This window comes from Corella eumyota, chromosome 5 (assembly GCF_963082875.1).
Source record: "Corella eumyota chromosome 5, kaCorEumy4.1, whole genome shotgun sequence".
NCBI lineage: Eukaryota > Metazoa > Chordata > Ascidiacea > Phlebobranchia > Corellidae > Corella > Corella eumyota.
The window spans coordinates 10,679,360-10,694,528 of record NC_137494.1 but is presented as its reverse complement, the minus strand read 5'-3'; the positions used below and the strand labels follow the sequence as shown (position 1 = coordinate 10,694,528).

The 15,169-nt window shown below is 28.1% G+C and overlaps 1 protein-coding gene across 4 annotated transcripts; it reads left to right on the top strand.

The window, feature by feature from the left end:
- The first annotated feature begins 135 nt into the window (after positions 1–135).
- On the top strand, positions 136–14,589 carry LOC145752251 (uncharacterized). Of its 4 annotated transcripts, none has more exons than XM_082568503.1 (21): positions 136–390; positions 1,481–1,614; positions 2,586–2,674; positions 2,897–3,096; positions 3,789–3,944; positions 4,883–5,036; positions 5,176–5,246; positions 5,383–5,446; positions 5,781–5,971; positions 6,085–6,273; positions 7,594–7,806; positions 8,597–8,702; positions 8,782–8,825; positions 9,005–9,064; positions 9,537–9,662; positions 11,410–11,534; positions 11,870–12,041; positions 12,753–12,923; positions 13,078–13,215; positions 14,145–14,210; positions 14,279–14,589. In XM_082568503.1, the coding sequence occupies exons 1-21, from the start codon at positions 328–330 to the stop codon at positions 14,360–14,362; spliced, it is 2,616 nt and encodes an 871-aa protein (XP_082424629.1). In that variant the 5' UTR covers positions 136–327; the 3' UTR covers positions 14,363–14,589. The 4 variants fall into 4 exon arrangements, with proteins under 4 accessions (XP_082424629.1, XP_082424630.1, XP_082424628.1 ...); XM_082568504.1 differs by having other exon boundaries at positions 8,782–8,834; positions 14,145–14,214; XM_082568502.1 differs by having other exon boundaries at positions 137–390; positions 8,782–8,834.
- Positions 14,590–15,169: the final 580 nt, after the last annotated feature.

Sequence of the window (15,169 nt, the reverse complement as noted above, 5' to 3'; positions counted from 1 at the left end):
CCTTTTTGAGGATAAAGAGAAAAAATGAGAGTAAAAATTAATTTACTGTTTGTATCAACAAGAAAATCATAAACCCTAAAATGGCGATTTTTGCAAACCAAAAAAATTGAAAAATTTTTTAGCGTTAAAAAAATCGTATTTTAACATATAATTGGTAATATTTATCGATTAATCTAGGTACTCGACAAACATAACATAAATGCGTATTAGATACAATTGCACTATGTACATAGTCTAAGTACATGTAAGGGTGCTCGGAATATTTTCAAGTGGATTTTATGTCGAAATAATTTTGAAGTTCAAACGTTATTTATCGTCAGCAGCAAAATGCGAAGCATAAAAGCTAAGCTGAGAAAATCAACGGGAAATGCTACAACTGGAAATAATAAGGTAACGTCTGAACGTCGTATATGCATAGGCTATAGCAATATTTTTTTGATTTCAAAAAAATGTCCGTCTGTACATTTAGACCACTGGATTGAATTTAAAATATGTTGTCCCTAAAAAGGACTCTTATTTAGTGCTTGTATTTAATAAATTTTTCTGTATATTATTAAAAAAGCTGATGTCTATTTTGATATTTTTTTGTTTATATCTTTATCCTCGATGTGGGAAGGTCAAATACGGGACCTAAACATAGAGTAACATCAGTTACTCTGACCCAGTCTTGAGTCGCCTTATAATTGCCCGGTAATTATGCTGCTGATTAAGTGTTGGCTTAACAGGAGTTTATATCGTTTTTAGTGCCTTGCTTAAGGGCACTACAGCATGAGAGCAGTGGGGATTGAACTCATGACTTGATGTGTGGTGTAGCAAGTGTTTTAACCACTACACCACGCTGCCGGTAAAATAACATTGTGATGTCTTATTTAAAGCACAACATGTAATACTATATAAACATTGTATAACGGCCTTATAGAAAGTTGTAATGTTTAATATATGATTTTATTATTAAGAAATGTATTACCATGTAAATATTTATATACTACATAAGCTCCTGAGTTATTATTTTATATAGCGCCTCACCTATGAAAATTTCAATGCAAACTTAATGGGCATTAAACCTAGGATCTCGTGCGATAAAACTAATGATTTTATCACGTCCTCGATTCAATTATACTTATTCTGTGTTAGTGCAATTTGACGCATAACCAGGCCTCTTTAAAATATTATCTGATTAGTAAATTTGTCTTTTTGCTAAAATATTAATAGGTTGCATGGTATAATGATTAGAAGAGTTGTCTCCATGACATGAGGTCATGGGTTCCATTCCCACTGCTAACATGCTGTAGCACCTTAAAATAAGGCAATATATATGGTATAAACTCAGTGTAAGCCAAAAGCCAATTAGCAGGTTATTTATCAAGCAATTTATATTTAAACTGTAAAAGTCAGATTGAGACTGGGTCATGGTAACAACTGGTACTCTATGTTTGGGTTCGATAAGATCCAATAAAAATATTCTTACATTTTATAAAAGGATGATTGGTCAAAGAACGATCAACGCGTTTGGCATTCAGTTGCCGTAAATGCTCCGGCTAAACTTGCGGCCAAGTTGAGTAAACATGAAAATGTAAACGTCAACAAACTATGTCCTAGTGTTGGCTATTCAGTGTAAGTTGTTATGTGTTTATTTAAAACTTAACTCTATTTTGGTGTTTTATTTTATAATCATTTTTTTTACTGTTATCAAAAACCGACAGCATGGTGTAGTGGTAAGAACACTTGCTACACCACACATGAGGTCGTGGATTCAATCCTCCTTGATCTCAGGCTGTAGCACCCTTGATTAAGGCGCTATAATCAGTATGAACTCCTGCTGAGTCATCACTTAATCAGCAGTGTAATTATCGGGCAATTATTATCTATAATATCCCAAACTGCCACAGGCAACTCGAGACTGGGTCGAGGTAACTGATGTTACTCCATGTTTAAGTCGCGCATTCGACTTTCCCACATCGAGGATAAAGATATAGACTATATATACAAAAAAAATTTTTTTATTTCAAAACATGTTTTTTATTTTTTATTGCATAAAGTTATAATTTAATGTTGTGTTAATTTGTTGGTCCAAAAATTTTTTAATTTATTTTAGTTAATGTGTACCTTACGGGCCCTAATTTAACTCATTACTATTACGATCCTGGTAACATGTATTGCTTTCGTGTTTTTTTGTTTATGTATGCTTTAACATAATCTCAACTCAACTCAATACTTACTTCATATGCGATAGGTTAATATTTCTTTATATATTTGATAATTTTTAAAAACTGTTTTTTTTTTATTTTACAGTTCTTACATTTTACTACCTTTACTGTCTTCTTTTATTTATTTCACAATTCTTTGAAATTATTTCTAATCCTATAATATTTTCTAACTTTACAATTACTATATATTTAGTAATATGTTATTAATATATATTCATGATAAATAATTTAGAAGTTCTTCCTTTTTTTGCAGTTTCTATATTTCTTTATTTTCATTGTCTTTTTTGAAGGGCCGTAAAGTACACATGTTTTATTTTTTCTAACCAGATATATTTTATTTTTTTAAATTTTTTTGCATGTTTTTTTTTTGCATGACAGTGTTCATTATGCCGCAGCCAAGGGTTTGGATGATTGCTTGAATGTGTTGTTAGCTCATAAAGCTAATGTTGGCACAAGAGATGTCACAGGTTTGAAGCTGATTGATTTTAACTATGCTTTTTGTAAAGAAATTTATTTTTTTCATTTGTTGGTTTTTTGTTTTACACTGAAAGCATTATAATGCAATTTAGTTTAAAGAAAATGAAGGTGTAATTATTTTGAAGATGTAGTTTTTTTTAATTTTCCTGAATGCTATTCAAAATTTGAAGATTTTATTTTGGTAATAATTTCGTTACTTTAAATTTGTCCAGGTGCAACCTCCTTACATGCAAGTGCAAGGTATGGTCACAAAGGTACGACTACAAAGTTATTAGCTTCGAGAACAGTAAATGTGAATGCAACAGATAGTAACAACTGCACTGCGCTACACTTTTGTGCGTTCGAAGGTCATGTTGAATGCGTTAAGCTAATTGCTGCAGAGAAAAATGTGGATATTCATTGTGTTGATAAGGCGGGCAAAAATTGTTTTTTTTTTATATATATCTTTATCCTCGATGTGGGAAGGTTCACTTTATGACCTAAACATAGAGTTACATTAGTTTTCAGCCTCGAGTTTCCTTTAGCAATTTTGTATATTATATAATATAATTGCACAATAATTGGAGTTCACACCGTTTATAGTGCCTCACTTAAGTCACTATAACATGAAAGGTGTGGGGATCGAACCCAGGACCTACACCATGCTGCTGTTGATGATATTTTATTATACTACATGTTAATTTTATCATATTTTAATAAATCTCCTGTTTTAAGAAAAGTAAGTTGGTGTTAAAAATTGGCAAACCAATTATCAAATTCTAAAAGGGATTTTCTATTCCACGACTAAATTTTTTTTAATACTGGTGATTTAATTATACTTTGCTTGTTTCATATATTTTTATTTAGAAATATTATACATAAATTTATGAAAAAAAAATCCTAATAGTTTTTTTGCATATTTTATATAACTCGATCAAATTACAATTTTAAGAATTAATTTTGGAGGTAGCACAATTTATAAAAGACTATTTTTTTTTAATTAAGTAAAATATAACTTTAAATAAACTAAAAATGTCACAATAATGTTGTAATAATGTAATACAAAAAAATTTTTCTTAAACCAAATTTTAAATTTAAAAAAAAATTTTTTTTTTTGTGTCACAGGAAGGAAGGACTGTGTTAATGGTTGCCGCGGCGATGGGTCGATTAGATGTTTGTAAAGTTTTGATTGAGTTGGGAATAAATGTAAATCACAACGACCAGAGTTTGTTAAAACATTCTGCCCTGACTTTGGCGGCCGAAGCTGGCCATTGTGATGTGGTAATTTATTTTTTTTTGTATTATTCTTGATGTGGAAAAGTCAAATGTGCACATTAAACATAGAGTAACATCAGTTACTCCGGCCCAGTCTTAAGTTGCCTGTAGCAGTTTGGGATATTATACAGATTATAATTGTCCGGTAATTAGGCTGCCGATTAAGTGCTAGCTCAGCAGGAGTTCATACCGTTAATAGCGCCTTACTTAAGAACGCTACAGCATGAGATCAGTGGGGATTGAACCCTTAACCTCATGTGTGGTGTAGCAAGTATTCTTGACACTACACCAAGCTGCTGGCATTTCTATTTTTTTATTTACGATGTGAAAGGATAACAGGACAAGCCTTCATTATTCTAAGTTACTTTAAAAGTTTTTGATTATGATAAGCCATAATAGTTTTGGGTCACTTTTAGTTACCGATTCTTCAAAAAAATTGAAGTCCATAAAGTAAAGAGATGTGTAAAACTTTGATATAACAAAAACAATATATATTTATGATCATAAAATAATAATAATTATCTATAGAGAAATATATATTTTAGAGTGTTACAAAAAGTATTAAAAAGTTTGGTGAAAAAGTACTTTCAAGTTAAAAGCGTTTGTTTTTTTAGGGTGTAGTGGTAAAAACACTTGCTCAACCACCATGAGGTCGTGGGTTTAATCCCCACTGCCCTTATACTGTAGTGCCCTTGAGTAAGGCGCTATAAATGGTATGAACTCCTGATGATCCAGCTTTTAATCAGCAGCACAGTCACTGGCAATTATAATCTCTATCATATCCCAAACTGATAAAGGCAACTTGAGATTGGGTCTGAGTAACTGATGTTACTCTATGTTTAGGTCATGCATTTGACCTTTACACATCGAGGATAAAGTAAAAAAAAACATAAATGGAATATATTTTTGCATTTTTGTGAATTTACATTTTTTATAATATTTAGGTTCGATTGCTTTGTGACAATGGAGCTGACTACAATTACAAGCTGACAGACGGACGGTCGGCATTGGACATGGCACGCAGTCGGTCACGACGAAGTGTTGTTGACGCTCTACATATTATTCAATTAACTGAAGCTGCTAAAAAAAGTGACAAAGGTGAGAAAAAAAATTTTTTTAATCAAATTTTTAAATTCTTAGTTCGTAATAAATCAGTATTTTTAAAATATGAAACTTAAAAAAAATTTTAATTTTTTAATTAAATTAATATTTTTATAATATTTTTGAATTTTTTTAGGATTAAGATTAAGTTCAACAACTAGCACTAGGACTATAACAGATTCAGAAATAAGAAAATCTACCGAAAATGTAAATATTTAATTAAAAAAAAAATTTAGAGTAAGAAAAAAAAAACTAACAGACTTTAAAACTTGACAAGATTTTTAAGATATATTTAAGTTGTTTTTAGTTTACTTTGGATTTTATTTAATAATTTTTATGTTAGGTTTTTTTTTCGCCTGTTGAAGAAAAAGTCGCAGAAGAAATTCAACAAAAAACTTCAAATATAAGTAAAAATATTGAATTCATTTATAAAAACCTAATTTGATTTTTTAATTTTCTAATAAAAACTTAGTTTTTATTTATAACTTGGGAACTTATAATTTTTTTTAAATTTGTTGTTTTTTTATGTATTAGCAATTATCAATAAAACACATTTAAAATTTTTTTTTGATAATTAATAGTTATTTTTTTTTTATTAAATGTATTGTTCAAAACTACATTTTACTGACATTGACATTTTTTGACTAATGACCTATCAGTGGTAATTGTATTGTCGCAAGTTTTTTAACTAAAGATCCAAAGAGTTTAAACTTTAATTTTTTTTATTTAAATTTCTTACAGAAATTGTTTCGTCCCCGAACCAACAACCAAACAACACCGTTTTATCGATGTACAATGACTCAAAAACAACAAACTTATACGATCGTGACATTAGTATGTACGACTCCAAATCAACTCTTGCTTCACTATCATCACTTGATGTCTCCGTAGAGCCTGTAAACAAGAGTTATAACCATGATGTGCAGCATAAGGTAAGCAATAAAAAAATCAAAACAACTTTATTAAAATTTTTGATTTTGTTTTTTTTAATTTAAAATCAGAATTTAATAAAATTTGTTTTAAATTTTAAAAATAATTTTTTAAGCTTGAATCAACACCAAAAAATAATTTATCAATGGAATTGTCACAAAAAGAGGCAGAAATCAGCCACTTGAGAGCAGAAAAGGACAACGAAATCGTCCACTTGAGGGCACAAGTTGAAGGAATAAGAAATATTTCACGGGATTTGGAATATTATAAAACTTGTTTTTCCAAATCCGAAGCCAATGTTAAGGTTTTTAAAAATATTTTATGTTAAAAGTAGGGATGGGCTGAAATTCAAATTACTTGGATTCGACGAGCCCGAGTATTTTGTCGCGATACTCAACCGAGTCAGAGTACTCGGTTATGACATCATTTTAACGTATATAACTGTTCACGAGAATCTTTTCCGCATAATATTAAAATTGCAAAATTTGCCAAAAAACAAGTATTTATAGATTAAAAAGTGTTTAACGTTGGCAAAACTACCAACCGCTGATAGCAATATCATTTTAAGTCCAAACGAAAATGTATAAGTCTCAAATTTATTATGCGTAAAATTTAGTAAAAAAAGTGTAGTAAAAAGTGTATTTGTTGCGCAATTGTTGCTTAAATAACTTGATATAATTGAGAATAGATTATAAATTATTAGAAAAAGGCAAACCTTGTGTTTTTTATGTTTAATAAATCGTATACGATCTTAAATGACAAATTATTACATGGTGTCCGAGTACTAAAAAATGCTCGACGAGCGCAAATATTAAAATATTTTTAATACTCAGGCCGAGTACTCGAACTCGGATTCGATTAGCCCATCCCTAGTTAAAAGTTTAATAGGTATATAGTATATTATTAAATAGGAGGAATGTGACAGGCAGATGGCTCGGGCCTGTACTCGTACAAGCCTAAGTAAAAAATTGCATAATTCTTTTAATAAGTAAGCATTTAACTGTTTAAATTGACTTTTATTTTAATACAAAGTGCACTAATAACCCAAGTTTAGCCTATTTCAATATTCTCAAAACCGGTAAATTTTTTTTGACTTTTCACTGCACATTCTAACGATTTTTGATTTTTAAATAAAGCAAAATAATCTTAAACTATTCATCTATAGTAAGATTAAAGCGGTATAACATTTAATTAAAAAAAACTTTTTTTTTACATTTTTTCCAGGCATACGTTTTGCGTTGTGTACCAAAAGATCACTTAGATATTTATTTTCGTTATTAAGCTTGTATTGCCTGGTCGAGCTTTTATAAAATTGAGATGCTCATATGAGCCAAGCTTTTTACGATTTGACACATCCCTATTAAATAGTATATATATTATTAATTTGCTTATATTAGTTCAAAGGAATATTCCTGCACGCCAAACAACCTTTTTTTGGAAGGATTTCTATGAATTAGCTTGTGGTCCATAAATAAAATGTTGACCAAAATTTTAATAAAAATTTGTTTTTAAAATTTTGGAACTATATCCATTTGTTCAAATGGTTTTTATTCTAAGTTGGCTTATTATATCAAATTAATTTTCTACTAATTATTTTTTTTATTTACAAAAAATTTTTTTTTAGAAATTGGAACAAGAAAAAAAATTTCTGTCAAGTGAAAAACAAAACCTTGAGGTTGCTAACGACAACCTACAAAACAGGGTTGCCAATTTGCAAATAAGTAACAACAAACTGCATGATAGTGAGGATAAAGTGAAGAAATTGGAGAAAAAACTAAAAGAAAATGAATTTGAAATAAACAGAAATATTTTACAACTTGAAACAACAAAGGCTCATGTAAGAAACTAAAAAAGTTATTTTTTTAAAGGCATTTTTATGTATATATCTTGATCCTCGATGTGGGAAGGTCGAATGCGTGACCTAAACATATAGTACCATCAGTTACCCCAACCCAGTCTCAAGTTGCCTTTGGCAGTTTGGAATATTATAGATTATAATTGCCTGATAATCATACTGCTGATTAAGTATTAGCTCAGCAGGAGTTCATACCGTTTATAGCACCTTACTCAAGGGCGCTACAGCATAAGATCACTGAGGATCAAACGTAGGACCTCATGTAGTGTAGGAAGTGTTCTGACCCCTACACCATGCTGCCGGTCAAATATAACAATTAATAACATATTATTTTATATTGTTTTTTTTCGTATAATCTTGATGCAAATATATTTTTGTATTTTTTATTGGAAAAGGGTGTGCTAATGTGATGTGTTTAAGCTATCTGTAAATGCCAGGTTTAAGGTGAATAATGTGGCATTGGTGCAGGTTGAACTCGCAACATTTTGGTGTAGTATTTTATGCCGCGTCTAAAATACGACGCCAGTGGACTTTAATTAGATTTAAAAAGATATAAAATGTGTAGTATATAGTTTAAAATATTCTGGTATTTTGCTTTTTTATTGTTTAAAAAACTTTGTCATTTCAAGTATTTGATATCTATTAGGTAAAATTTTCGAGTTATAGTTATTTCATAATTTCAAAATAATATTTTTATCTATGTTATATACTGAAAGCCTTTAAAGCTATTTTCCTTATTTTTTTTTTAGATAATATTTTTTTTTAAATTTAGAACGAACAAATTTGCGACAATTACCAAAAGGAGCAGGAAAAAAACGACCAACAATATCAAAGCCTAAATCAAGTGCTCACTGAGTTTGGATTGGAATATAATAAAGGTATTTAAGACAATTATGTTTTTGACAATTTGGCTTGAGGCATTTTTCGTGGTTTTAATTCTAATTCTTTTTTTGATAGATTTTCAAACCAATCTAGAAGCATTAAAACAAGAAATTAAACAAGTTAGTCAGGTTAGTTGATTGTTGTTAACACAGCCCATTGTTTTTAAACAATTAAGATTTCGTGTATTAAGTTTAAGATTAATAATGTGATTTTTTTGTGTTAGTTTTTGTAAAGTTTTGTTTTAAATGTTGTAAAAATGCCTTTTTCGTTGTTTAAAAAATCAAATTCTTCAACTCAGTTGAGAAAGAAAGAAAAAGAATCTGGACAAGAGCGAAAAGTTGAAATCGAAAAATTACAAGTAAAATTTTTATCACAAATTTTTATTTTTTAGATAAAAATACTTTTTTTAAAGTTTTGTTTGTAGATAACTAATTTTTATTGATTTAAGAAGGTTATACTTTGTTTTAACAATTAAAATTGTATTGTTGAAGCCAAATTAGGGTATTTTGAAAAAGTTTATAACAAAACTTTTTTCGCATTTAACTAATTGGTTAAAATTTTACTAATTACTTTTATAACCAATTTTTTGATTACATTTGTAATTTTTTGAAATATATATACTTAAATCCTACCCCAACTCTGACTTAATAACCATTAAGAAGCTGGTAATAGTCGCTTATTATTTAAATTATTATTTTTTTTATTTCAAAAATTTTTAGAAAATCGTAAAATTCAAAAATTTTTAGAAAAACTTGACATGATTCAAAAAATGCTTGATATAGAAATTTAGGCTTAACAAGAATCAAATATTTTTACTTTTTTAACTTTAGAAAACTACAATACAACAAGCCACATCTCTAGAGGAAGTAAAATCAAAATTATTAGATTCTGATGCCGAACTTAAAAAACAAATAAATGAAAATGAAAAACTAAATAATTTGATTGAAGATTTAAAGGTATTTTAACATTAAAAAAAATGCTTTAAGGTTTAGTGAAATAGATTGGCCTATTGAAAATTGTAGGTATTTAGTAATAAGGTATTTTTTAAAATTATTTTTCAAACAAGTTTTAATGATAAAAATGCTTTGACAAACTAAAAATAAATTTAAAATAATTTATCACATACATAGTTTAAACCACTTTACTTTTAACTGCAAACACTTACAATAAAGACATAAATGGCATATTGTTAAGGTGGTTCTTTATAAATTTGTTTATGTTTTATGCATATTAAAATCAAAATATTACTTTTTTCGTTTTATTGTTAAATCAAACAAGAATTTAAAAATTATTTTAAGTTGTTTTTGAAAGATTTTTTAATTATTTTGTTATTAGTTGCATATAATTTAATTTGTCCAATTTTAAAGGCTTTTAATTTGGACAAACTTTTGTATCGTCATCTAAGCTTTATTATATAGGGATTGTATTATTTGTACATACAAGGTAATAACATAGGTTTTAAATAAAATTAAATTTACATAGCAGAAACAAATGACATCATCCAAGAAATACATAGTACCTTATTAGGAAATGTGATATTATTATGTAAACTTTATAGGTTTAACTTAGTTTTTAAATGTAACTTATTAATATACTCCTATGGAATTCCATTTAAAAAATGATTTAAAATTTTTTTTTTAATTTTAATGTGATCTGAAAGTGGTGTATTAGAGAGTTTTGCAATTTTGTAAATGATGTATATAGAACATTAGTATGGTTAACAAGAATCACAAAATGGCTTTAGAACCTTTAAAAAATGTATGTGGTACTTACTATTTAATTTTCAAAAATACTGGAAAATGATTAACATAACATGGTTACTATATTTTTTTGTGTGACATAGAAAGTACTAAGTAGCATGCTAAATGTATACAAGCCAGTACTTTCTACATTATCACAAACAGGGTTTTGTTTTTCTTTTTTTTAATTAATTTTAATTTTTAAGTTGTATAACTTAAAAAGTATTTGAAATTATTTATAGTTTAAACCATTTTTGTCTTAAGTGATACCAACTTTAGTAATTTTTGAGTAAAAAATTATCGCTAATATATGACTTTAAAGTAAGTTGAAAATGTTGGTTGTAATTAAACCCCCCACTCATTAAAGAAAATTTAATTACAATGCTGACATCCTATTTTTTATAATTACTACCCCATCGATGTAAATGTTTAATTACTTTTATCTTCACTGTATAATACTACAAATTAACTTTAAGGGTTAAAATTTATTTTTTTGAAGAAATTAAAGAACATCGATTATTGTTTTTTTAAACATTTACTTTGTTTTAATGAATTAAAAAAATAACCACTGAACATTTACAACATTATTTAACCCAAAGGTGTGTTTTTCTTTTAATAAGAAAAAAAAATGAAAAGGTATTTTTAAAAAAAGTGTTAGGCTAAGAGGGGCTTTTTATAGGTAAAATGATGTTTTTGTTCATAAATGGTTTTTGATGATGTCGCAGTTCTAGGTTTGGTGACCATGCCATAACATACTTATAATTTTTGTTTAGTTAATAACATATTGGCATGTTTTAAATCATGAAATTGATTTTAAACCCTTTTTTTACTTGCCTCAATAATGTATTATTTATTGTATATCTTTTTAGTTACTTTTATTACTGCCCTAAGAAACAAAAAAAACTCTTTCTTAAAATTATCAATTTAAATGATATTAGAAATAAATTTTTGTTCCTTTTTTTAGGAAACTATAAAGGGAAATGAAGTAATTCAAAAAACACAGTCTTCAACAATTAAATCATTAGAGGAAAATGTGAAAATGTTGCAGAACCAACTAGCTGGAAAGGCTGGTGATGTAACAATTATTGAGTTAGTTGAATTTTCCTCTCTTTCAAAGTTTTAATTTTTTTTGTATTTTTTAATCATATTTTTTATTATTTTAGGGAAAATATATAACAGACTTTGATATATTTAATAAACTTTTTTTATTTAATTTTTGTTATTTTTCATTTTCTTTATTCTAATGTTTGCCTTATTTTTTATGGATATATTTTCTTTTTACTTAATTTTATCTGTAATTTAAAAGCCTTTTTTTTCTAAATTAAACATAATGATTAATTTTTCTTTATACACTACAGCAGTAAATTGTAAAAAAATGTAGTTTATTTATAAAAAAAAAACAGATTTAATATTCTTTTTTTTAGAGAACTACAGCAGGAACTGAACTACCAAAAAGAAGTTTCTGAAGAATGTAAAAATTTGCTTCTCGAGAGCAAAAAAAATGTTAAAACTCTTGTTGAAAAACACAAAAATGAATTAGAAACACTTACCTGTGAAAAAATGACAGCGAAAAAAGAAGCAGTCGACCATGAAAAGGTTTTGGGATGTCATGGTTTAATAAAATCTCTTAATATTAATATTATTTTTCTCAGATTTATTTAAATGTCGATTTTTAGTTTTAAACATAGAGAAACATTGGATTACTTGTACTTTACAGTTCTTAAAAATCTCAAGGATTTTTGCAGTCTTATCTAGTTCCCTCTTGTACTTCACAATACTGCCTTATTCTTTCTCTTCTCTCTCTTACAGCCCTCGTCAAATCTCTTTCGAACCTTACAGTCCTACTTAATTTTTTCTCTCGTACTCTATGGTTCTCATTTAATTTTTTCTCGTACTTTAAAATCTAAAGTTTTTCTTGAAAGTGAAACAGGACATTTGTTACCCGTCCCAGTCTCGAGTTGACTTCAGCAGTTTGGGGTATTAAAAATTATATATTACTGACGATTAAACTGCTGATTCGTTTTGGGTTGGCAATACTTGATAATGTTTATTGCATCTTACTCAATGGTATGGTAGTAATTGGGATCAAACTTAGGACCCTATGGAGTAAAGCCAAGTGTCCTTTCCACTACACCTGTATTTTTATATAATTTAGTTTTTATTTGGTCTTAAAAAATTACATTTTTGTAGAGGAATTTCACTTTTATTTTTTAAAACAAATTTGTATATATTTATTTAAAATTGATAAAAAAAATTACTTGGAACGTTATTGTCAAAAAATTTTAAACTTATTTTAAAATTTTTTAGACAATTAGTGAGTTAAGAGTCCAGCGCAACCAACGTGAAGCTAAAATCTCTGCCCTCGAGAAGTCGATGGAGCATGATGTGATAAAATTGAAAGAGTTGGAGGTTGAGAGCAACAGAGCGCGACAGGAACTCACCGAAGTAAAACAACGAGTCAACAAACTCCAAGACGAAGTAACAATTTTTTTCTTTAAAAAAATTTTTTTATTTAAATACAAAAAATACTAAATTCCGTCTCTATTTTTTTAAATACTTTTGTCACCAAAATTGTCAAAAAAATCTTTTCCTTAAAAGGTCAAACAAATCTTTAGAAATGTTTAAAATTTAGACTGCAATTTTGCGCAAAAGTCGGAAGGACTTAACAGCCAAGCTGGTTTTATCGAAAATTCAAGGATCGTCAGAGTTGGATAAGGGAAAAGTGGATTCAATTAAATCCCAACTTGAACATTTGTGTAATCATATACAGGTAAGTTTGTTGTTAACTTGCAGTATTTATGTTACCATGGGCGTCGATCCGAAAAAAAATTTAAATAAATTTAGGGTGCCAAAAAATGGTAAAATCTTCACCAAAAAATACCGTTTTAAAGTGCTCATATTAGGTTGAACTCGACTTTTAATAGTCTTAAATTTTATACTCGCAAAGATAGCAGACCACGTTAGTATTTAACCAACGGTAGCACAACATTTATTGCATAGTATAAAGCACCAAACAATAGTAATTTGTTTCGCAATAATGCCGGTTTTAGGCAATCTAAAACGTGGCACGCAGAAGATGCCGTTTTTTGGCGACATTTTAAGCTTTTATTATCGAGAGATTTTTTAGATCGCGGATATTACCATCAATTTTATGCCAAAAATGCACGTTTTGCAAATTTTTGTATGTTACACGTTGTTGTGTATTTTCTTAATTTTTAAAGTTGTTAAAATTACTCAAAATTTAAAAAAGTCAACTTTGCAGTGACAAATTTGATTATGTTGAGTTTAGTTATTTTAGGTCATGTTTGTTGTCCGGCTCTAGACAAAACAACATGTCGTTAACCATAGGAGAGAATCCGTAATCCGTAGGTGATTATTCTCTCACACCATAATCCAGACGAGAGAATTTAAGAGAGCCGCAGTGTAATTATGTTTTGTCTAGAACCGGACAACATACGTGATCTGTTATTTTTATTCATGAAGCATTATTTAATTGATGGTACTGGTGTTGCAATTTTATGCTGTAGCAGATTCTAGTAAATATGAACTTCTGTTTACTTCAAACTGAAAAGGTCAAAAAACTATAGCCTGAGTAACACTAGACCTTCAGGCCTTAAAAATATAAGACTTTTGTAATTAAGTTAACAATTTATTTTATTTTTTTAATTAATAATGAAATAATTTTTTTTACCAAAAAAGGAATCAGAGAAAAAATACAAAGATACAATAGCAGTTTACAGAAACCATTTGCTTAAAGCTGCTAAGGTAGGTAATTATATTGTTTTTTTTTTAGTATTTTGAATTAAGAATAACCCCTTTAATTTTATATTAAGGGGGAATTGAACCCTGAAGTTTTACTTGCTTTAAAAGAAATCATAAAAAATCGGGAAGAACCAAATTCCTCGCAACCTTCCTAATGGCTACACTACAACCATTCCACATGCAACCCTATTCCAAATACTTCCATTCTTATTGTGCTGCTTTTATTATAATTTAAAAAAAAAAACAAGAAAGCTTTTTATTTTCGATTTATGCGTGTAACATGTAAAAAGCATTGTGTTTGAAGCCTATAATGACCTATTTTTGTTTTATTTTTACGGTACTTTATGTTTTATGCAGAAATAAATGATATAACCATTATATAGGAAAATTTTGTGGGAATTTTCAAGGTATATACAAACTAGAAAAAAAGTCCATTATTTTACTAGTCATATATTGGCAATATTTTTTTATTCAAAAATTGATAAAGTTGGTGTCCTTGAACACCAAAATGGTTTCAACTTTAAATAGTTTTACCTACTTTTAAGTTATATATACAACTTTAAAAAAAAATTAATTAAAAAAAGAAGAAGGAAGCCCTGTTTGTGATAGAAAGTACCAGCGTGTATACATTCACTATGCTAGTCAATATGGTAACCTGTTTTTTAAGTTAATCATTATCTAGTATTTTTGAAAATTAAGTTGTAAGTACCACAGACTTTTTTAAAGGTTCTAAAGACATTTTATGATTCATTGTTAACCATACTAACATGCTATATATATATCACTTACAAAACTTTCTGATATAACACTTTAAGACTCATCACAACTAGCTACAAATATTTTCCACTTGAAATATACCAATGCACCACAAACAGTAGTTTTTTTTATGTTAAACGTCTTTAAATTGAATTTACATAAATCATACACTAATCTTTCTTTAATGTGTGTAAATGTATATAATA

What these genes read in the sequence shown, in the direction of transcription:
- LOC145752251 (XM_082568502.1), top strand. Translation starts at nt 328, where the DNA reads ATGCGAAGCATAAAAGCTAAGCTGAGAAAATCAACGGGAAATGCTACA. An exon ending in TTGAAACAACAAAGGCTCAT is followed by an intron (nt 7,807 to 8,596) that starts GTAAGAAACTAA and finishes TTTTAAATTTAG; the next exon opens with AACGAACAAATTTGCGACAA. An exon ending in TGGATTGGAATATAATAAAG is followed by an intron (nt 8,703 to 8,781) that starts GTATTTAAGACA and finishes TTTTTTTGATAG; the next exon opens with ATTTTCAAACCAATCTAGAA.